The sequence below is a fragment of the Cheilinus undulatus genome, linkage group 21, assembly GCF_018320785.1.
Source record: "Cheilinus undulatus linkage group 21, ASM1832078v1, whole genome shotgun sequence".
Lineage (NCBI taxonomy): Eukaryota > Metazoa > Chordata > Actinopteri > Labriformes > Labridae > Cheilinus > Cheilinus undulatus.
The window spans coordinates 15,312,006-15,328,313 of NC_054885.1; the positions used below are offsets into that span (position 1 = coordinate 15,312,006).

Genomic DNA, 16,308 nt, shown 5'->3' on the forward strand with positions numbered 1-16,308 from the left:
GGTTTTAGCAAAATTAACTATCATGAAACTTTATACTATCCATTATATTATGATTGACAAGAAATTCATAAACAATCCATGTCACCTTTACTTCACCAAAAGATAATCATTTTCAAATTAACCACTGTTTTATCCAACTATACTTTATGGAAAGTAATTGCATCATAATATTTGCACCTGTATATGAATTTATTTTGGGGTACAGTGTACCAACTTAACTTCGATCATCCAATATTGTTTCATGGGATAGTGAGTGCAGAAAATCGTTACATTTACCACTGAAAAGAAAATCGTTTATTTGAAATCATGCAGTTTTGGGACAAAAAAATATGTATTAAATTTTCTATGTGCCATATTATGTGTGCCATATTATTTTTTTCAAATACATTGCCATTTCAGCGCTCCCGCTTAGTAAAATGAGGTCTATTGCAGTACTAGGTCACCCGAGGACATAAAAGAAGACTGTAATTTTACGAGCCATTAGCCTTCTCCCATTGGCTGCCCTTCATTACGATGCCTCATAATACTCTCTGATTGGACAGATTTCAACCGAGCTTTCTGATCGGAATGTGAACTCGCGCTGTGATTGGTTGAGCCGCCTGTCTGGTTGTTGGTTTGTAAAAACGGATACATCTACCAGTCGCTGTAGGGCGCCGTCCGTCCGGCATGTCTTGTTTACGGTGAGGTCGGAATACTACGCTGGTTTAACCAAACACGCCAGGTAGGTTAAACTTATTAACCTATTTTGCACTAATAATCGTTTGTGACTACGTTACAAAAATAGGGATGTGTCCAGTTAGCCCATAGAAAACAAGTGAACGTTGGAGATGACAGCTCCTGGGCCATGGCTATTCCCTGGTTCAGACATTGAATGCCACTGTGAATATCGGTGTTAGCCAAACCATTCAGCACTTAAGGAGTATCAATACAACTCAATTAAGATAGGTTAAGCAAAATTATATACATGGTTTTGTTTTTAGGTAACTGAGTCACGACACTGACGAATAACGGACGCTTACATGACTAGAAATATAAAAGTTTTAAAATGAGACCGTTGGTTCCAGCAAGTAGACATTGCTCAGTGTGATCTCACCGCCGCTTCGAGTTGATTAAAAACCTTCACTTCAAACGCTGTAGTGTGTCTTTAGCCTCAAATCTAGGTTTATCTCCACTCTTCGGAAAGATTATCTCTTTCTTTCCACTATAATCTTGAATAAAAGTGCCTTTTCGTTTAAACGGGTGAAGTGCCAACGACAATGACTGGCAAAGACGGAGCCTAAAATCAAAACACGCGAGCTATTTAAATCTATCAAACCTCAATGTTAAGATTTTGACTGCTAACGGCGTTTCCAATGTATATAAGCTTTATTATCCTGCTGCAAAACATTGATTAGCTACAATAAAATTCATTTATAATGTTCTCTGCTCATACAAAGCTGAACTAATTGAATGTAAACACTTAATTTTAATTCGTTCCCTCTTCACATCAGCACAGTACATTACAAATTGGATGGAAAACAAGATTAAACATGATATAGCAACATTAAACTCCACTGTTAACGTTCATCAGAGCCGGATTGACATGGTGTGTGTTAATCTAAGGACTACCACGTATTCATAGCTGAACAATGATTTTAAATCTCTTTGTTTATTTATCTGGCCTTTAAAGTAAGTTAATGCTTTAAATTTAAAAAAATGATAGCTCTTGCTACTTGTAAGCTGGTTATGAAGCTAAGATTAACAGTGATTCCTCTGTATGACTAATAAAAGACGACAAGACAATATAAATTTAGATGGATTTTAAAATTAGACTGGCAAAATAGCTTTTGGAAAATGTTCCACTATAAAGAAATATTGAGTGGGACTTAGGCCGTTTAAAGTATGCAACAGTGTTTTTTCTTTTTGTTAGGAAACACTTAAAATCATAAATTCATTGCAGTAGCTTCAATGATAAGATCTTCTGTTTTCTATGTGATCATGAGTTGGATTTAATCAGAGTAATTTATAGTTTTGTCAAAATGATATATTTGAATAGGCCATAGACCATTTATCTTTACAAATGTTGGCAACCTTTTATTTTTTATCATATTTTCTATTCATTCAGATAAATTAAATGGATTTCAGTGGACAAAACGAATTGCTCCATAAGGGAATCTTCTTTTTTAATCCCCTTTTATGCTCTTAATTTCAGACAAGACCCCCATCCCATAGACAAGAGAAGTAAGTGAAGTCTCATTTTAAACCCTTTTTTGACTTGCTTTCATACTGATATGATACCCTGCATGTTTTTTTTTAATTTATGCTATTTACAGAGAGACAAGGAAGAGAAAGAGAGAGCAAGGGGATGTTGACTTGTCCCTCTGACCCGCTCCCTCAGATAGTTTTTCCAATGGATGAAGATGCTATTCCCCCAAACAGTTTCTGTAGTGCACCTCCCCACAGTGAACCTCCACCACCTCTCCTCCCCCTTTCCTCCATCACTCCCAGGTATAGTTGTCCTCGCACCTCTTTGGTTTATTTTTTTTGTAGCTGTATTTTTTTCTACCTTGCTTTTTTACACCCTTTTGCTTCTTTGAACGGCATAATTTAGGACTTTAAGACCTAGATTTTGTACTTTAAGATTACGTTTTCTTGCTTTGAATATGCACCTGTCCAATTTAGATGCTAACAAAGCATTATAATTGATATACCTGACCTTTTTGTTGGGAGTCACTGTCACACATATACTCACCTGTGTCTTCATTTGGTACTCTTGTTGAACTGCTACTAAATGCAAATATCTTATCAGCAAATTACATGGCATCAACCAGTGTATTCAGGCATGTGGACATGGTCATCTGTTACTACAGGAGACATGTTGCACAAACTCTCTATTCGACATTTCAGAACATTTCAGTTTCCAATTAATTGGTCTAGTAGCATGTGGACAATTACATTAGCTATCATTTGTGTTTGTTATATGATGACAGATAAAAAAAAATAGGCTAACAAGTGTTATTGATCCTGTGTGCTACTTGCATTTAACCACTGATTTTCCATGAGGTAAAAGAATCCAGAGGATGTAGACATCAGTCACACTTACTTTACAAGTTAAGCCATTTGCTTTAACTTCTATCAGGACTATATAAATATCTATCTATACATCTGTTTCTTTCCTGTTAAACTTCTGTCCATGCTTTATCAATAGTCATAGCTGCAGGTAACTACGATTTAATTGTGTATAATCTAATCAAAATACATTCAAGTAAATTAGACTACATTGGTCTATACCAAATAGAGATAGACATTTTTCCAGGCCAAAGATTGGGATCAAATAATGCTAGATACTGGCCAAATTGACTTTTTCTTCTAACGTCCACAGCTGTGCAAATGATGGAATATCTGGACATAGAAGAAGCGGTCGCATTCAATCACAAACTCCTAAAAAGACGAGTAACACAGACAGTCAAGCAGTGCAGAGACCATCAAGACCAAACCGGACACCCTCAAAGAGAACTAGAGACACAGGCAGCATGGTAGGAGTTTCACCTCATTGTTGTTGGGTTACTCTTTTGATTACAAACAAATGAGGAGATGCTCATCCAGACATGATTCTTTCTGATTTGCAGGTACAAGTGCCCCGGTCTGAGCAGCCAAGAGTTGAAAGCATGCACAGACGTGAAAAACAAAACGAGGTCAGTTTAATCTTTTCTCTACGTAGTTTTCTCATGCTGTATCCTCTCTGTTACAGTCACAGTCTGCTAGCATGCCCTCAGTCTTAATGTCCTCCTTGTCCTGCAGCACTCAGCGTCTAATCTGTTGCAGCAGCTTTACAGTATGTCTGTGTATGTCAACACTGAAGACCTGTACAGTCAACGGGGTGTGAGGGTTAATTGAGGGACTTAATCCTCCTTCACGGTCTGCTGCATCAGACACAGACGGGCCATCGTGTGTCTAATGTGACCCACTAATGTGAACATCACAGATATTACAGTGTGCTGTTCATCGTTATTGACTACTTCTCCCTGAGTCTAGTGAAACCAGAGAGATGAGCGAATATAGTGTCAATAAGGCAGCATGACTGTAGGAATTGTTTGTGAATCGGGGCTGTTATCGCTACCAGTCATTTATTTACAACAGCCGGCCAAAGGAGATCGTAAGGTCAATGATCACAACTTTAGAAACATTTAGTATAAAACATCTTTATGACAATAGAGGCACGTTTTGACTAGTAGTCATGAAGTTCTTCCATTCTCCAAGCATCATGAAAATGCATTAAGATGTGCAAGAAACCCAGACTCTGCTTCTGGCACAGTGGAATTATCATGATTTCCAAGCAGATATGCAGTTGGATTTCTAACCCAAACCTTCTGTGAGCAAATGACAAAGATTGTGCAGGGCTGTTTGATTGACTTGGACTATAAGTGCAGTTGTTTCACAGTGGATGCACTCAAGTACTAAGCAACACAGTCAAACCTCCACAGAAGCGTGTCCGATTTTATTGGTTTGCAGGTGAAGTTGCTGTTCAGTGTAGTAGTTCCAGAGATTTATGGTGCATGAAGCCAGACAAAATTTCCCCACGAACAGACATTAAAGTTTTATCAATGCTCAGTCAAACATGGTTATACGGGAGGTTTCAGGATGATAAAGAATTTTCTGTTTTTTCTCTTGCAGGAGAAATGTGACTTCAGTTTTGCAGCAGAGCAGCAGAATAAGTAAGTGTTGCAGTAGATATGTCTCAGCGATTGTGTGCTAACTTGTGCTTGTTTCACACATGACCTCCTGATAATTTCTACAACATTTTGGGACAGACTGCCCCTAAAATCTTCTTGAGTTGCTTATGCACATATGTCCCTCACAGCATGAAGTGTTCTCTGGTGAACGGAAGGGAAGAGGGGGGCCTCAGATGACAGGACATGACCCAAAAGAGATTCTGTGGAAATTAAATGTAGTGGACAAACAGAGAGGGCTGGACACTATAATGATCATTTTCACCTTCCAGTGAGCAGGAAGAGTATAAAGCAAGATCACACCGGTTGTGTGATACAAATGCTGTTACCCTGGCCAGCTTTGTCACAGTGCATTTTTATGAATATATCCTGCTGCTTTTCTACACATGCACAGAATATGCCCTGAAATCTTGCATAAGTTTGAGTTTAGCTGCATGTGTAAACAAAAGCAGACAAATTTTCCACCTTTACCTGGAATTTTTTTTCCCAACCCCCTGTTGAATTCTCATCATGGAGTTGGTTTGAGCAATTGTGTGAATACGGCTAAGATTATTCAATAATATTCACCATATATGAGCAAGGAAGGGTGATAGCATTTACATCCTGCCATTGGTGTGAGATCATAGATGGGAATCTGAACTCCACATATGAAATGAAACTGCTTCAGTGCAATAACTGTTTCCCAGAATGTTATTCTCTGCACACAAATGATTGTTTGAGGGCATGTGTGACAATGATTTTACATCAGCTCACCCTGACCATGTAGATGTTAAACTAGAGCTCTAGAAGGAAAAAAAATGGTGAAAATTTAGATGTTTGCATACATACTATGAAAGTAGTATTTGCCTCCATCCTGATTTGCTGTGATTTTTCGCATATTTGCCACACTTAAATGTTTCAGTTCAGCAAACAAATTTTAATATTAGGCTGAGATAAAATGCACCTGACGCTTTGTGAAAAACAAATTGCTCCCTTAAACCTAATAACTGGTTGTGCCACCTTGGCTGCAACAACTATAGGCAAGCATTTATGATAACTGGCAATGAGCCTTTCATATCGCTTTGGAGGAATTTTGGCCCACTTGTCTGTGCAGATTTGTTTTAATTTAGTCTTTCGGTCTTTGGTCTTTCTGATCTTACTCAACTTTTGTGGCATCTGAACGTTGATGACTGGACTCCTTTGTGGCGACTTTTCTTGTGTAAATATGGGTATAGTTTCACTTCAATGAAGTCATCATTTAGAAACTTCAGATATTTACGCAGGTTATCTTTGTCTAATATTACAATTTTTTGATGATCAAGCTGGATTAATAACACAGTTTGTGCTTTTTGAATGTTGTTAAAAGTCTTACTTGCCTTTGTTGTTTTTATTACAGGCAAAATGATCACAGGACTTCCCAGAAGAACCCAACTGTCTCTGCAGCAGAAAATCTAGAAGAACAGTTTGCTGATAAAACCTCACAGAACTGTAATGCTACCAAAGTTGAGATGGATACATGTGGTGGTTTGACCGTTGGACATGGTGTTGAAAACGTGCCTGTCCCAAAAGGATGGGTGATCGGCCCCTTGTTTCAGTCTTTCAAGTCAAAGATGGCCAGTTTCACAGAGATCGTCATGAGTCCTGTGAAACTCTTCCGTCCTCCACTCTCTTTGGACCATCCAGAAAAGATGGATGAGTGTAAGCTTCAGGCTGATGGGACATCCGACATGGATTTATCCAAACAGAATGGTGCGTTTCCTCCAGTTACACAAAGAGAGAATGGGGATCAGGATGCTGCTGAAGACGAAGATGCACAAAATACAAAGACTATAAAATATTCTAAAAGGTTATCATTCGACTTGGCAGCAACACCGTTTGAAGATGAATGTTTGATGACTCTGAAGGAAAGAGATTCTCCTAGTCCTGTGCCTTTGTTACAAAATCCCCTACCCCACTTTGTTTCTGAGGAAGTTTCCGATTATGTAGGGGCTTCACCCCATGCAAGTGCCTCACATGAATCAGTGACAGAGATAAACACATTTATGGAGGACCAAAAGCGCAAATTAGCTGTTCGACTGAAACCACTACCAAGGAAATGTACTGGAAATAGAAGAAAAATTGCCTCTAAAACTGTATCATCTGATATTATAAAGGAAACTCCACCAGAGGTTATTCATGAGCAACTCTCTCTCATTAATTCAGTCAAATCAAATAATGATGAATCCCCTTTATTATCTGTTCCAGAGTCGTCTGACAAGGACTCTCCTCACATTGTTTGTGATGCTGATGTCGGACAAACAGAAAGTTGCAATCTGGTTCGTCCAAAGATTCGGAATAATATAAATAATAGCGCCAAAAAAAGGATGCTTAAGTCTGCTCTGGGAACTCTGTTAAATCCTGAAACATCTTCATCTGTAAGTCTGGGGAGAACAAAGAGGGAGCGCAAACTAGACTGCAACTCCCAGGACTTTGTGAAGAGAAAGCGATTGGCTGCTGAAATACATACAAAGGATCCACACAAACAAGCGATATCAGATGGTGGCATGCTGACAAGGCTAGGATCACCGAAAAAAGAAGTTAGCAGTATGGATGACAAAGATACTCTAAAACCTGCTAGAAAAGGACCAGCTGTTTCAACAAGAGCAAATTCGAAAGGAAAAAGTGCACAAAGAATGCCTGCTGTGCTAATTGAAGAAGCATTACAGGCACAGACTAAAAATTCCTCTAATGGGATGATGGTTTGCTCGCTGGATAAAAACAGTGATGTGACAGAAACCACTAAAACAGGCAGCAACAGAAAGGTGAAGCCCTCTAGTTTAAGAAAAAGACCCCAGAAGACAACAACAGATCTTGGTAACTCTGTTAACAGTATGGATCTCGAAACCACAGTGGCTATCACCCAACTCAAGCAGGAGCCGCTGTCAGAAGTCCTCACCCGTCCTGATATAAAGCACCTCCAGACACCAGGCAGATCCACAGAGATAAAAAAGAAACAACTAAAGAGAAAATCGCCAAATCAAGCAGAACCAGACAGCACGCCAGTTTCTACCTCATCCATGACGCTATCAGTGCAGCCAATGGAACTCACACCGACTGATTCTAATGCCTCTCAACAGGAAGACAGCAGGAGCACGGAGCCTAAGAAGCCGTCCAAAAGACCCAAAAAGGGTCCAAGAGGTGTTGTTAAGCCATCTGCGTGTGCTTGGGATGGAGAGACAAAGCAAAGCGTTCCTAATGTTTTGACAACCAAAGAGAACCAGTTTGAAGATGGCAAAAGTTCAGTGGACCCTGTGTATTTTGAAATGACACCCTCTGAAAGTCAACCTTCACTTCCCCAGCATCAGTTAGACTGTTATGTAAAATTAGATAATATTGATGAGCGTGTAATGAAAGAGAAAGAAAAGAAAAGCACTCCTGTGAAAGATGAAGCTTTTTCTTCAGATGCTGAAGCTAACATCGGCAGCAGTGTCTGCATTTCTAGGCTACGTTCGACTGCAAGAGGGGTCACCTTCAGGCCCAGGAGAGTAGACAAACAAAGGAGGAGATGTAGGGTTGTCCACAGTTGGAACCGTAAAGGTACAGACTTGACAGACTCTGTCACTATGGAAGATGCAGACCTGGCTACACGCTCATCAGAGAGCAGCCCTTCAAGAAGCCTGTTACGCAGCTACTCCTGCCCAGAGATACCATCTCTCCGTCACCACGACACATCCTGGACCTCCTCCCTGCATTCGCCACATCATAGCAAGGTCCACACACCACAACAGCATCAGTCCTCACACTCTCACTTCACCCATCACTCCCACAAATCCCTGCGGCGGGCCCGTCGACACACCGTCTGCAGTCTAGAAGTGGAGAGGGAGATTGCCCCCCTCTGCCTTCGTAAGGAGGTGTACCCAACCAGGAGATCCGTCCCATACGACAGCTCCACCCAGCACCTGCCTCCAAGTGTAGCACTTTCTCCCACCACATCCCTGACAGCTCTTGCTTCCTGTTTCCTCTCAAGCCCCCTGGCTTTCCTCTCCAAGAAGGACAAAGCTGTAGGGAGCCCCAGCTCCTCCTCTCATGCTTCCTCTCCCTCCTCCTCTTCCTCCTTTTACCCACTGAGCCCCTCCACGTGGCGCCTTCCAGGATTCCTACAAAGAGCTGACTCCTCTTGTGCTTCCTTGGAGTCTAGTAGCAGGTAAAATCTCTAACGAGATGTGTCATAGTGTCAGTTGTTTTTGCACATTGCTGATTATGATTCTCTGCAGTGGGAACCCCTTGGAGTGTGAAATCGAGAGGAGAGGGCAGAGTGAAGAGGAGGACGACGGTGAGGACACGAGCTCATCCAGTCAGGAGTTTGAAGATGTGGCGCTCAGAGAAGAAAAAGCATTGTCTGATTCTGAAATCAAGGTAGGCATTATTTCCTAAAAGTGCAGTAACAATGTATTATTGCACATGTTATAAGTGTAATTTAAAAGACACTTTTGTTAGCATTACTGGTGCTCACACCACTAGCCTTTTGTCCTTTTTGTCTGCATGCCATTGCAGAATGTGACACTGGACCGGGAAGAAAATTTGACCCTGGCATTGTTTGTGCCAACCAGCCTTTTACTTTGTTTAACTGACTAGTAATTCTAGGGATTAACAGTAGGGATGACAACGTCTAATCCTTTAGTAGACTAAACTTGCACATGAAAATAGTAAAACTTCATGTCAAATGGGGTAAATAGTTGGTAGTCATTGAATAAACTCTACTGTTTGATGCCATTAATCATTTAGTAATGACATACAAAGTACAATGTAATATTTGGCACTTACAAATCTTAATTGTTATTCAACAACTGGGGACAATAACTAGAAGGGGATTTGTTATGATAGTTAATTAATGGGTTACTTTCTTAGTCTTAAATTCTGCAGTCATTCCGTCAGAGATATTTATTGATAATCTTAGGCCTAGTTTTCTTATTTTTCATGTAATCACTTTATGTTTTCACCATTTATGTTGGAATTCTGTCAAAAACAATTAAAGATACTGTTTTTTGCTATCGCAGGTGGTGCAAAAACTTGAGGAACGAGGGAAGGTGTCATCTATCAGAATTCGGAAAACATTACCCAAACCTCAGAACAACCTGACACCCATGGGCCTGCCCAAACCTATCAGGTAAACCCTGTTTACATGAATGAGCATCTTAGCAAACTGGAGACAAAGGATTCTGTATGGTGACTGTAACATTTTGATGAAGGTGAGAGTAGCATGGGCAGCAAATTCAAAGGGAAATCTTCTACTTGTTGCTAGCACTACACGTCTATCTGATTACATAACACTGTGTCACACGCAAAGGCCGTTAAGATCTCCAGGCATGCAGCATTTCAGTACAAGAAATTCTCTGCCGACTAAATATTGAAGGTGCAGTTTTGGCATTCACTCACCTGCAGCAGTGGAAAACATAGAATAGTAGTAGAATCTCACTCTTCAATAAAAGTAGGACAGACTGTACCAGGTCACAATCTGTCCTCGCTGAAAGCTATTGAACAGAAATGTATGTCACTGTCAATATATGTTTGTTTACTATTGAACACTCTCTGATCAATATGCATTCTTTTCAACTACTTTTTTTTTTACATATGTTCCAACACAGGCTGAAAAAGAAGGAGTTCAGTTTGGAAGAAATTTACACCAATAAGAATTTCAGCAAACCACCTGAAAGGTAAGGCCAACATCGCTGCATTGATCTGAATGCATGTAGAGCGATGCTAAAGACATAAAGACAGCATTGGTACACCATATAGGTTAATAGATCACAATCAGCAGGGTAACATTAACTTCACCCTCTTACAGTTTGGAGCACTCAGTGTAACTTCACCTCTGACTCTTTTGATTGATTTTGCTATAAATAACATGCAAGGAATCTTTTTTTATGGTATAAAAAACTGTTTTAACTACTCAAGATGCAAATGCATAAGCTTGTTGTGTCCAATGCTTCATACTGATTAAACTAATGATTTTACCGTAACAGCAATAGAAAAAACCTAGATTATAAATGTTATTAAAACATTTTAAGCTGTGAGAAATTCCTTTTATTACTTTCATGTTGCACGAGGGAGAGTTGTTTTGTTACTCTATTTTGTTCTTCCCAAGTTTAAAGATACTCTTAAGGCTAAAATCAACATCCTCCTAAGAATGAGGATGAAATAGGATTTGAAACTGCTCCAGCTTCAAACTACTCTGTTACTTATTTGACCAGAGGGTGGCACCAAAAGAAAGCTTATATCATTGAGTAAATTAGCTGTATTAGCAATATCAATAGTAATTTAAGGTGCAGAGCACAGTCCATAACAGATTCAGCTCAGTGTGCTTTCAGTGCACTATTACTTCAGTATTCATAAAGTGTGTTTAAATCTCACACATTAAAGCATTTCCACATTTACCCCAGAAAATGAATTAATAAAAATCCAAAAATAAAGTAAGAAGGAATGTTGTTAAAACTTGATTAAAACATAGCTTGTTATCAAGGCTAACTATTAAGGACACTGCTGCACATGCACCTTACCTACATATAGTTTTTATCTTTATAATCATATAGAAAATTGTTAATTACTCAGTAACTGTCAGAAGTATATCTACAGATCCTAAGATTTATGCTGTCCTGAAATATTAGTGACCCCACCTATGAAATATATGTCTAATTACTCTACAGTAACAAATAGAAAGAAGACTTTACCAAAGTTAAAGTGTAAATCATACTCAATCATGTATTGACACCATCTGAGGTGGAGCAATAGTTATTCTACTACCTTATCATCTGGCATTTGTTGCAGCCAGTATTGTGAGTAGGTTTAGTAGTGTACAGGGTGTCTACAGGGTATTAAAAGTTGATCAATCAATAAAGCAATAGCAAGGCTTTTGAAAAGTATTGAAAGGTCATAAATGCAAAACTATACAAGTGAGATGCTAATGGGGCTCCACCAGACCCAACGTCAGTCTGCACGCTTGTTTCTGTTCTGTGCATCCTTACAGCTCCACTGTGTCCCTAGCTAGCAAGTTAATTATGTGATCTAGTGATGAGTGCCTGTAAATGAGAGGTAAATTTTTTGGTTTGTTTGGGTCATAAATTTGATTTTAAAAAAGCATGCATCAACCCTGTACTAAGCCTCTGTTTTTCACTTGATTCTATATTTTCTGAGGGATTTGACACATAGCTGCTAACTTCCAGAATTCACTTATTGATCAGAGTTTTTTTATTTTATGTTTCAGCCGACTGGAGACAATATTCGAGGTTCCTCTCAATCGCCGGAACGGCTCAGAGTCCTGGTTCGGCCAGAGGCGTCTCAAACGGTTTTTGGAGTTCCTGGAGGTGGGTGAGGTCAGAAAGCCAAAGAAGCCTCTCGTCGGTGCTGGAAAGGCAGGAAACTCATCGTCCAGGACGAGAAGGGGGGCCTTCCCTAAAGAAGAACCCTCCCTCAGTGTACAGGATGTGGACTCGCTTCTCTGTGCCAAGCTGGATCAGCTGAATTTGTGGTTGATGCACGATCAGAAAGACAGCTGACGGATTTCTATTAAAAGTTGATTTACGACAGCCATGAAAGAACACAATTCTGTTTACTATTTCTAACATGAAGATTCACAGGAGTCTTCCAGATCTATTTTTATCACCTCAGTCGTGTATATTTATTGTGGTGACAAACAACTGAAGAACTTATTTCCGTTCCTTAGCATCTGGAGCTTGCAAGCTGAAGAACACATACATGCATTTCCTCAAAAGTGCAGGCTGTAAACATAGTGGTTAAATTTATTATACAGTGAGCCTTTTTGTGTCATCACTGCCCTCAAACATCTCCGTCCATCATTCCCTGGCCACTTTCTCAGTGAAACCGTCTTGAAAGAGGATTTCAGCTTTAACTTAACACTTCTTAAGTCAAAATGTATTTTCAGTATTTGTTAAATTAAAATCCTGAGTTAGAAATCCGAACACTTTTCCACATTAGCGATTGATTGTAAGTTTTGTCTTTTCAAAAATGATCATGCAGATGATGTTTGTTTTTCTTTTGCACTGTCTCTTTTGAAAGAAAGCTTTGCATTACATAAGCAGTGGTGCTCTTTCACAATCCTATTAAGTTATTTTGAAAAGGCAGCTACTTTTTATTCAGTGCAGACTAAAACTTTGTAAAATTGCCAGGCAGAGATTTGTTTTCACAGCAACCAATTTCAAAACCAAGACTTGTTCTCTTCAGCTCGGGGCAGAGCCTGTTCTATTAATCAATTATTTGTTGATGTTCTGGCTGGAGTGGTTTATTGTTGTATTGATTTTATTTTTTAGCACTTCAGAGAGCATTTCTAACCAAGAGTCGAGCTTTCCTGGTTGTTTTTTATTACCTGTGGATCTCTCTGGGTTCTTTTGTGGTGTTTATATTATAACTTCTCGATAAAATGCCTATGAAAGTAAGATCTTATTGGCCAAAATTTATCAGGTTGCCTTAACTGTAAACTTTTCTGGTTTTAAATGTTTTGTAGGCGTATTTGTAAATGTCGCTGGTTTTATGAGGGCATGTCGAGATGTTTCAAGCACAAAAAGCACAGAATTTTTCCTTGTTTTGTTATAAAATTGTTTTATATGTTTGTATAAAAGTACAGCATACTAATACATTTATACTATTTACATGGTAACAATGCAATAATGTCAAGAAACCATGGCAACTGGAGCAGAAACCTATGATGTCCTGATGAAGTGCTGCCATGCCATTTTCTTTCTAGCAATGACCCAATCCTCAATGATCACATTTATATTGATACGTTATTGATTGACTGTTATTTATTGCATTAAAGGTGCAAACATGTTGAGGATTGGGTCATTAGTGGGCATAACATTTCTAACCTTTAATATATAATGTAAATGTTCTGTAGTGTCATAGACTTTAGTTAATGCTGAATTTTATATGCTCATGTAGATTTTGCATTGTCCATATGTTCATACATTGTTAAATAAATATTACAGCGTATAAAAAACAAAGTGTTACAGTTTAATACCATTTTGCATGTAAAGAAATGGTGTAGCAGAGTGTAAGTGCTGGTTTCTTCACACCTTTGTGGCCTTTAGGAGTTGATGATCTGCTTTGTACTGTCTTCCATCAGTGTATCTACTCAGCCAGTATCAAAGGAGAAATTGCCGTTGTTCTCTTCAATCTATCAGTGTGAAAATATATGAGATCAACGCCATTAGAATGGGAATTGAAACCAGAATCAAAATCCATATCATGATGGAGGTGATGCCTAATTTTTTGGCCCGTCTCAAATGCTTCGCAGCTACTGTGGGATCTTCTGTCTTCTCAGCCTGTTTAGAATTGGAAAAGAAAATAATTTTATAAAGGAAAGTCAACATATTTAAGACATAATTACATCAAAACAACTGGTTTCTGTAGTAATATTAAAAGTTTTGCCTCATTACATTTTTTCTTGTTGCCTAATTGTTTGCTGACTCTACCTCTCCTGCTTTCTCTTGGCCAATGTGCCAAATGTTTAGTCTATCCTCGTCCTCCCTTACTGATAATCGTACATTTATCAAATGTAGCTTATTTCTAGTTTATCGGAGGCACTTTCCCGACTGTAACTCATATAGTGGCTCCAATGTCAAATTCACTCTACCAGAGATCTCTTACATAATCTTTAAGTCACACATTTTTTGTACAGAGTAGTCTTGTATGTTTCTTGTTCAGTGTGAAAATACACAGAACAAAAATGTGGATCCTAAGCCACCTTCTGCTTTCTGACTCCCAACTTTTTCATTGTGGTGCAGACTCATGCTACAGTGTCCGTTTTTCAAAGAAATTTGAGAAAAATGTGCCTCCGTTTGCAGAAGGCGTAAATTCCCTTTTGCTTGCTTTAGTTTTCTAAGGGGAACTTGAACTTAACCCTGTTTTTGTAGACTACACAAGCCTGAAAGCATAAGCAGGATTGTTCGACATGCATGTTAGAAGAGAGTTAAGAGTGACGGGCTGCACAGGGACTGGGGAGGATTCAGTGCCTGACTGAATGGCACCTTGGCATTGTTCAGGATGTGAATGTTCTGTATCAGGACTTGAACAGATGAGCCACTGGTTCTCAACAAAAGTCCTGACAGACTGCTCCTGCTAATCCTAGCCTTTTCTTTCATTGAGAGGGAACAAAGGTTACGAAAGAAACGAAAGTGTCAGAGTCAAGTTAATATGAAATTCATAACTTAGAAGTTTAAGTCTGTAGCCTGCTCAAGTATGGTAAAAAGCAGTGCTGCAATTGTTTCTGATGATATTTAAATCACTAGGGAGACAGGTTGTAATCTGCATAATATTGTCAGATGTTAGCTGAAACAGTATATAATCTGTATCGGCAAATTTAGACATTTCTGCTGATGTTTGCAACTAATACATCTGTTCTTGACTGAATATACAGTATTATCAAATGTTATTGGCTGTATATATAGGCCTATTTTGGCCCTAAATTGGCTGTAAATATCAGCCTACTTCTAAGTGGAGGTTGTGCCGTGGCTGCCTCTGCTCCTCACTTAAATCAAAGTGAGAGCTGTTTTGGTGAGAGGACAGAGCATATTTTGTGTTACAAAGGAAAGGAAGCCGGCTCCATTTACCACGTATGACAAAACCTTTGGTCAAAATGCATACAGATGTGGGAAATTGAAGTCTTCATTGAAATTAAGACCCAATGAGTTGCCTTGCATTAGAGGCTGTCTTTTCTTTGTGTGTTATTGTCTTATAGCCTTGGCTAAACAAGCAGATACTACCTGTTAAGTACAAAAAAGAAATATAAAACTAAAGATGAGTTTATTTTTCTTATCCACTTCAGCTGAATTTTAGGGAGATTTTTACACTGAATGAAGACGGGATCTGTCCTTCCCTGTGGAAGTATTGGTCGTTTCCAAAACATTGATTGTTTCGTCAAAATAAGGTAACCACAAAAAGTGGGACGCAGCCCAAAATCATTTTATCCTCCCAGAACTCTTTTCCTGTCCTCTGGTTATCACAGTAACAGTGACAGCCTGAACTTATTTGATTTCCGTTTGTCAAGCTGACACCCAGCTGCAGCTCAGAGTAGCAGGTAAAGAATGTGGAATGTGCAGCTTTAGGCCTTGACATTTTGACCAAGGATCAGTTACCTTAACTGAGTTTATCAGAGCCTTTATTCCAATGCAGGAGATCCCACAGATGATGCTGCAGATGGCGAGCTTCCTGTGATGTTTGTCATCACAGCAGATGGCAGCGTGTCGTTCAGTACTGATGGTTGCTTGGTGAAAATCGTCATTTTTCTGCATATCACCGGAGCCTGCGATGAGATTCAGGGGTATCTCTTCATCCACTGGGATACATATCTGAGGTTTATCAGACATTTCTGCAAACAAAAACACATCTTTAAGAAAACTTTGCACGCCACATTTACCTAACCCTCTTCATGTTTTTCATTTGAAGCCGGAAAAATAAATCTGAAATACAGGGAGATTTTGCTTGGTCAAAATAGATGAGCCAGAATGATGTTATCAACTGGCAGCAGGACTAAATTGATTCTGGTTTGCAGCTTTTCAAAGCAAAAGCCCTACAGTATGTTTCATACAGTACAGCTGAAGATACACTTCCTGTTTCACTTTGTATTTGT

At 39.1% G+C, this 16,308-nt stretch overlaps 1 protein-coding gene across 1 annotated transcript; it reads left to right on the forward strand.

Moving 5' to 3' along the window:
- Nucleotides 1-626: 626 nt before the first annotated feature.
- Nucleotides 627-14,000, forward strand: prr14 (proline rich 14). Its single transcript, XM_041817569.1, has 11 exons — nucleotides 627-721; nucleotides 2,192-2,220; nucleotides 2,313-2,487; nucleotides 3,362-3,515; nucleotides 3,609-3,674; nucleotides 4,654-4,694; nucleotides 6,085-8,871; nucleotides 8,942-9,083; nucleotides 9,725-9,834; nucleotides 10,313-10,381; nucleotides 11,929-14,000. Exons 3-11 carry the CDS (start codon nucleotides 2,345-2,347, stop codon nucleotides 12,218-12,220), a joined length of 3,804 nt encoding a protein of 1,267 aa, XP_041673503.1. The 5' UTR covers nucleotides 627-721; nucleotides 2,192-2,220; nucleotides 2,313-2,344; the 3' UTR covers nucleotides 12,221-14,000.
- Nucleotides 14,001-16,308: the final 2,308 nt, after the last annotated feature.

Bases quoted from the DNA above. Each gene is read 5' to 3' on its own strand.
- prr14 (XM_041817569.1), top strand. From the start codon at position 2,345: ATGTTGACTTGTCCCTCTGACCCGCTCCCTCAGATAGTTTTTCCAATG. The intron at 4,695-6,084 runs GTAAGTGTTGCA...TTTTTATTACAG, and splicing joins GCAGCAGAGCAGCAGAATAA to GCAAAATGATCACAGGACTT. The intron at 9,835-10,312 runs GTAAACCCTGTT...GTTCCAACACAG, and splicing joins GGCCTGCCCAAACCTATCAG to GCTGAAAAAGAAGGAGTTCA.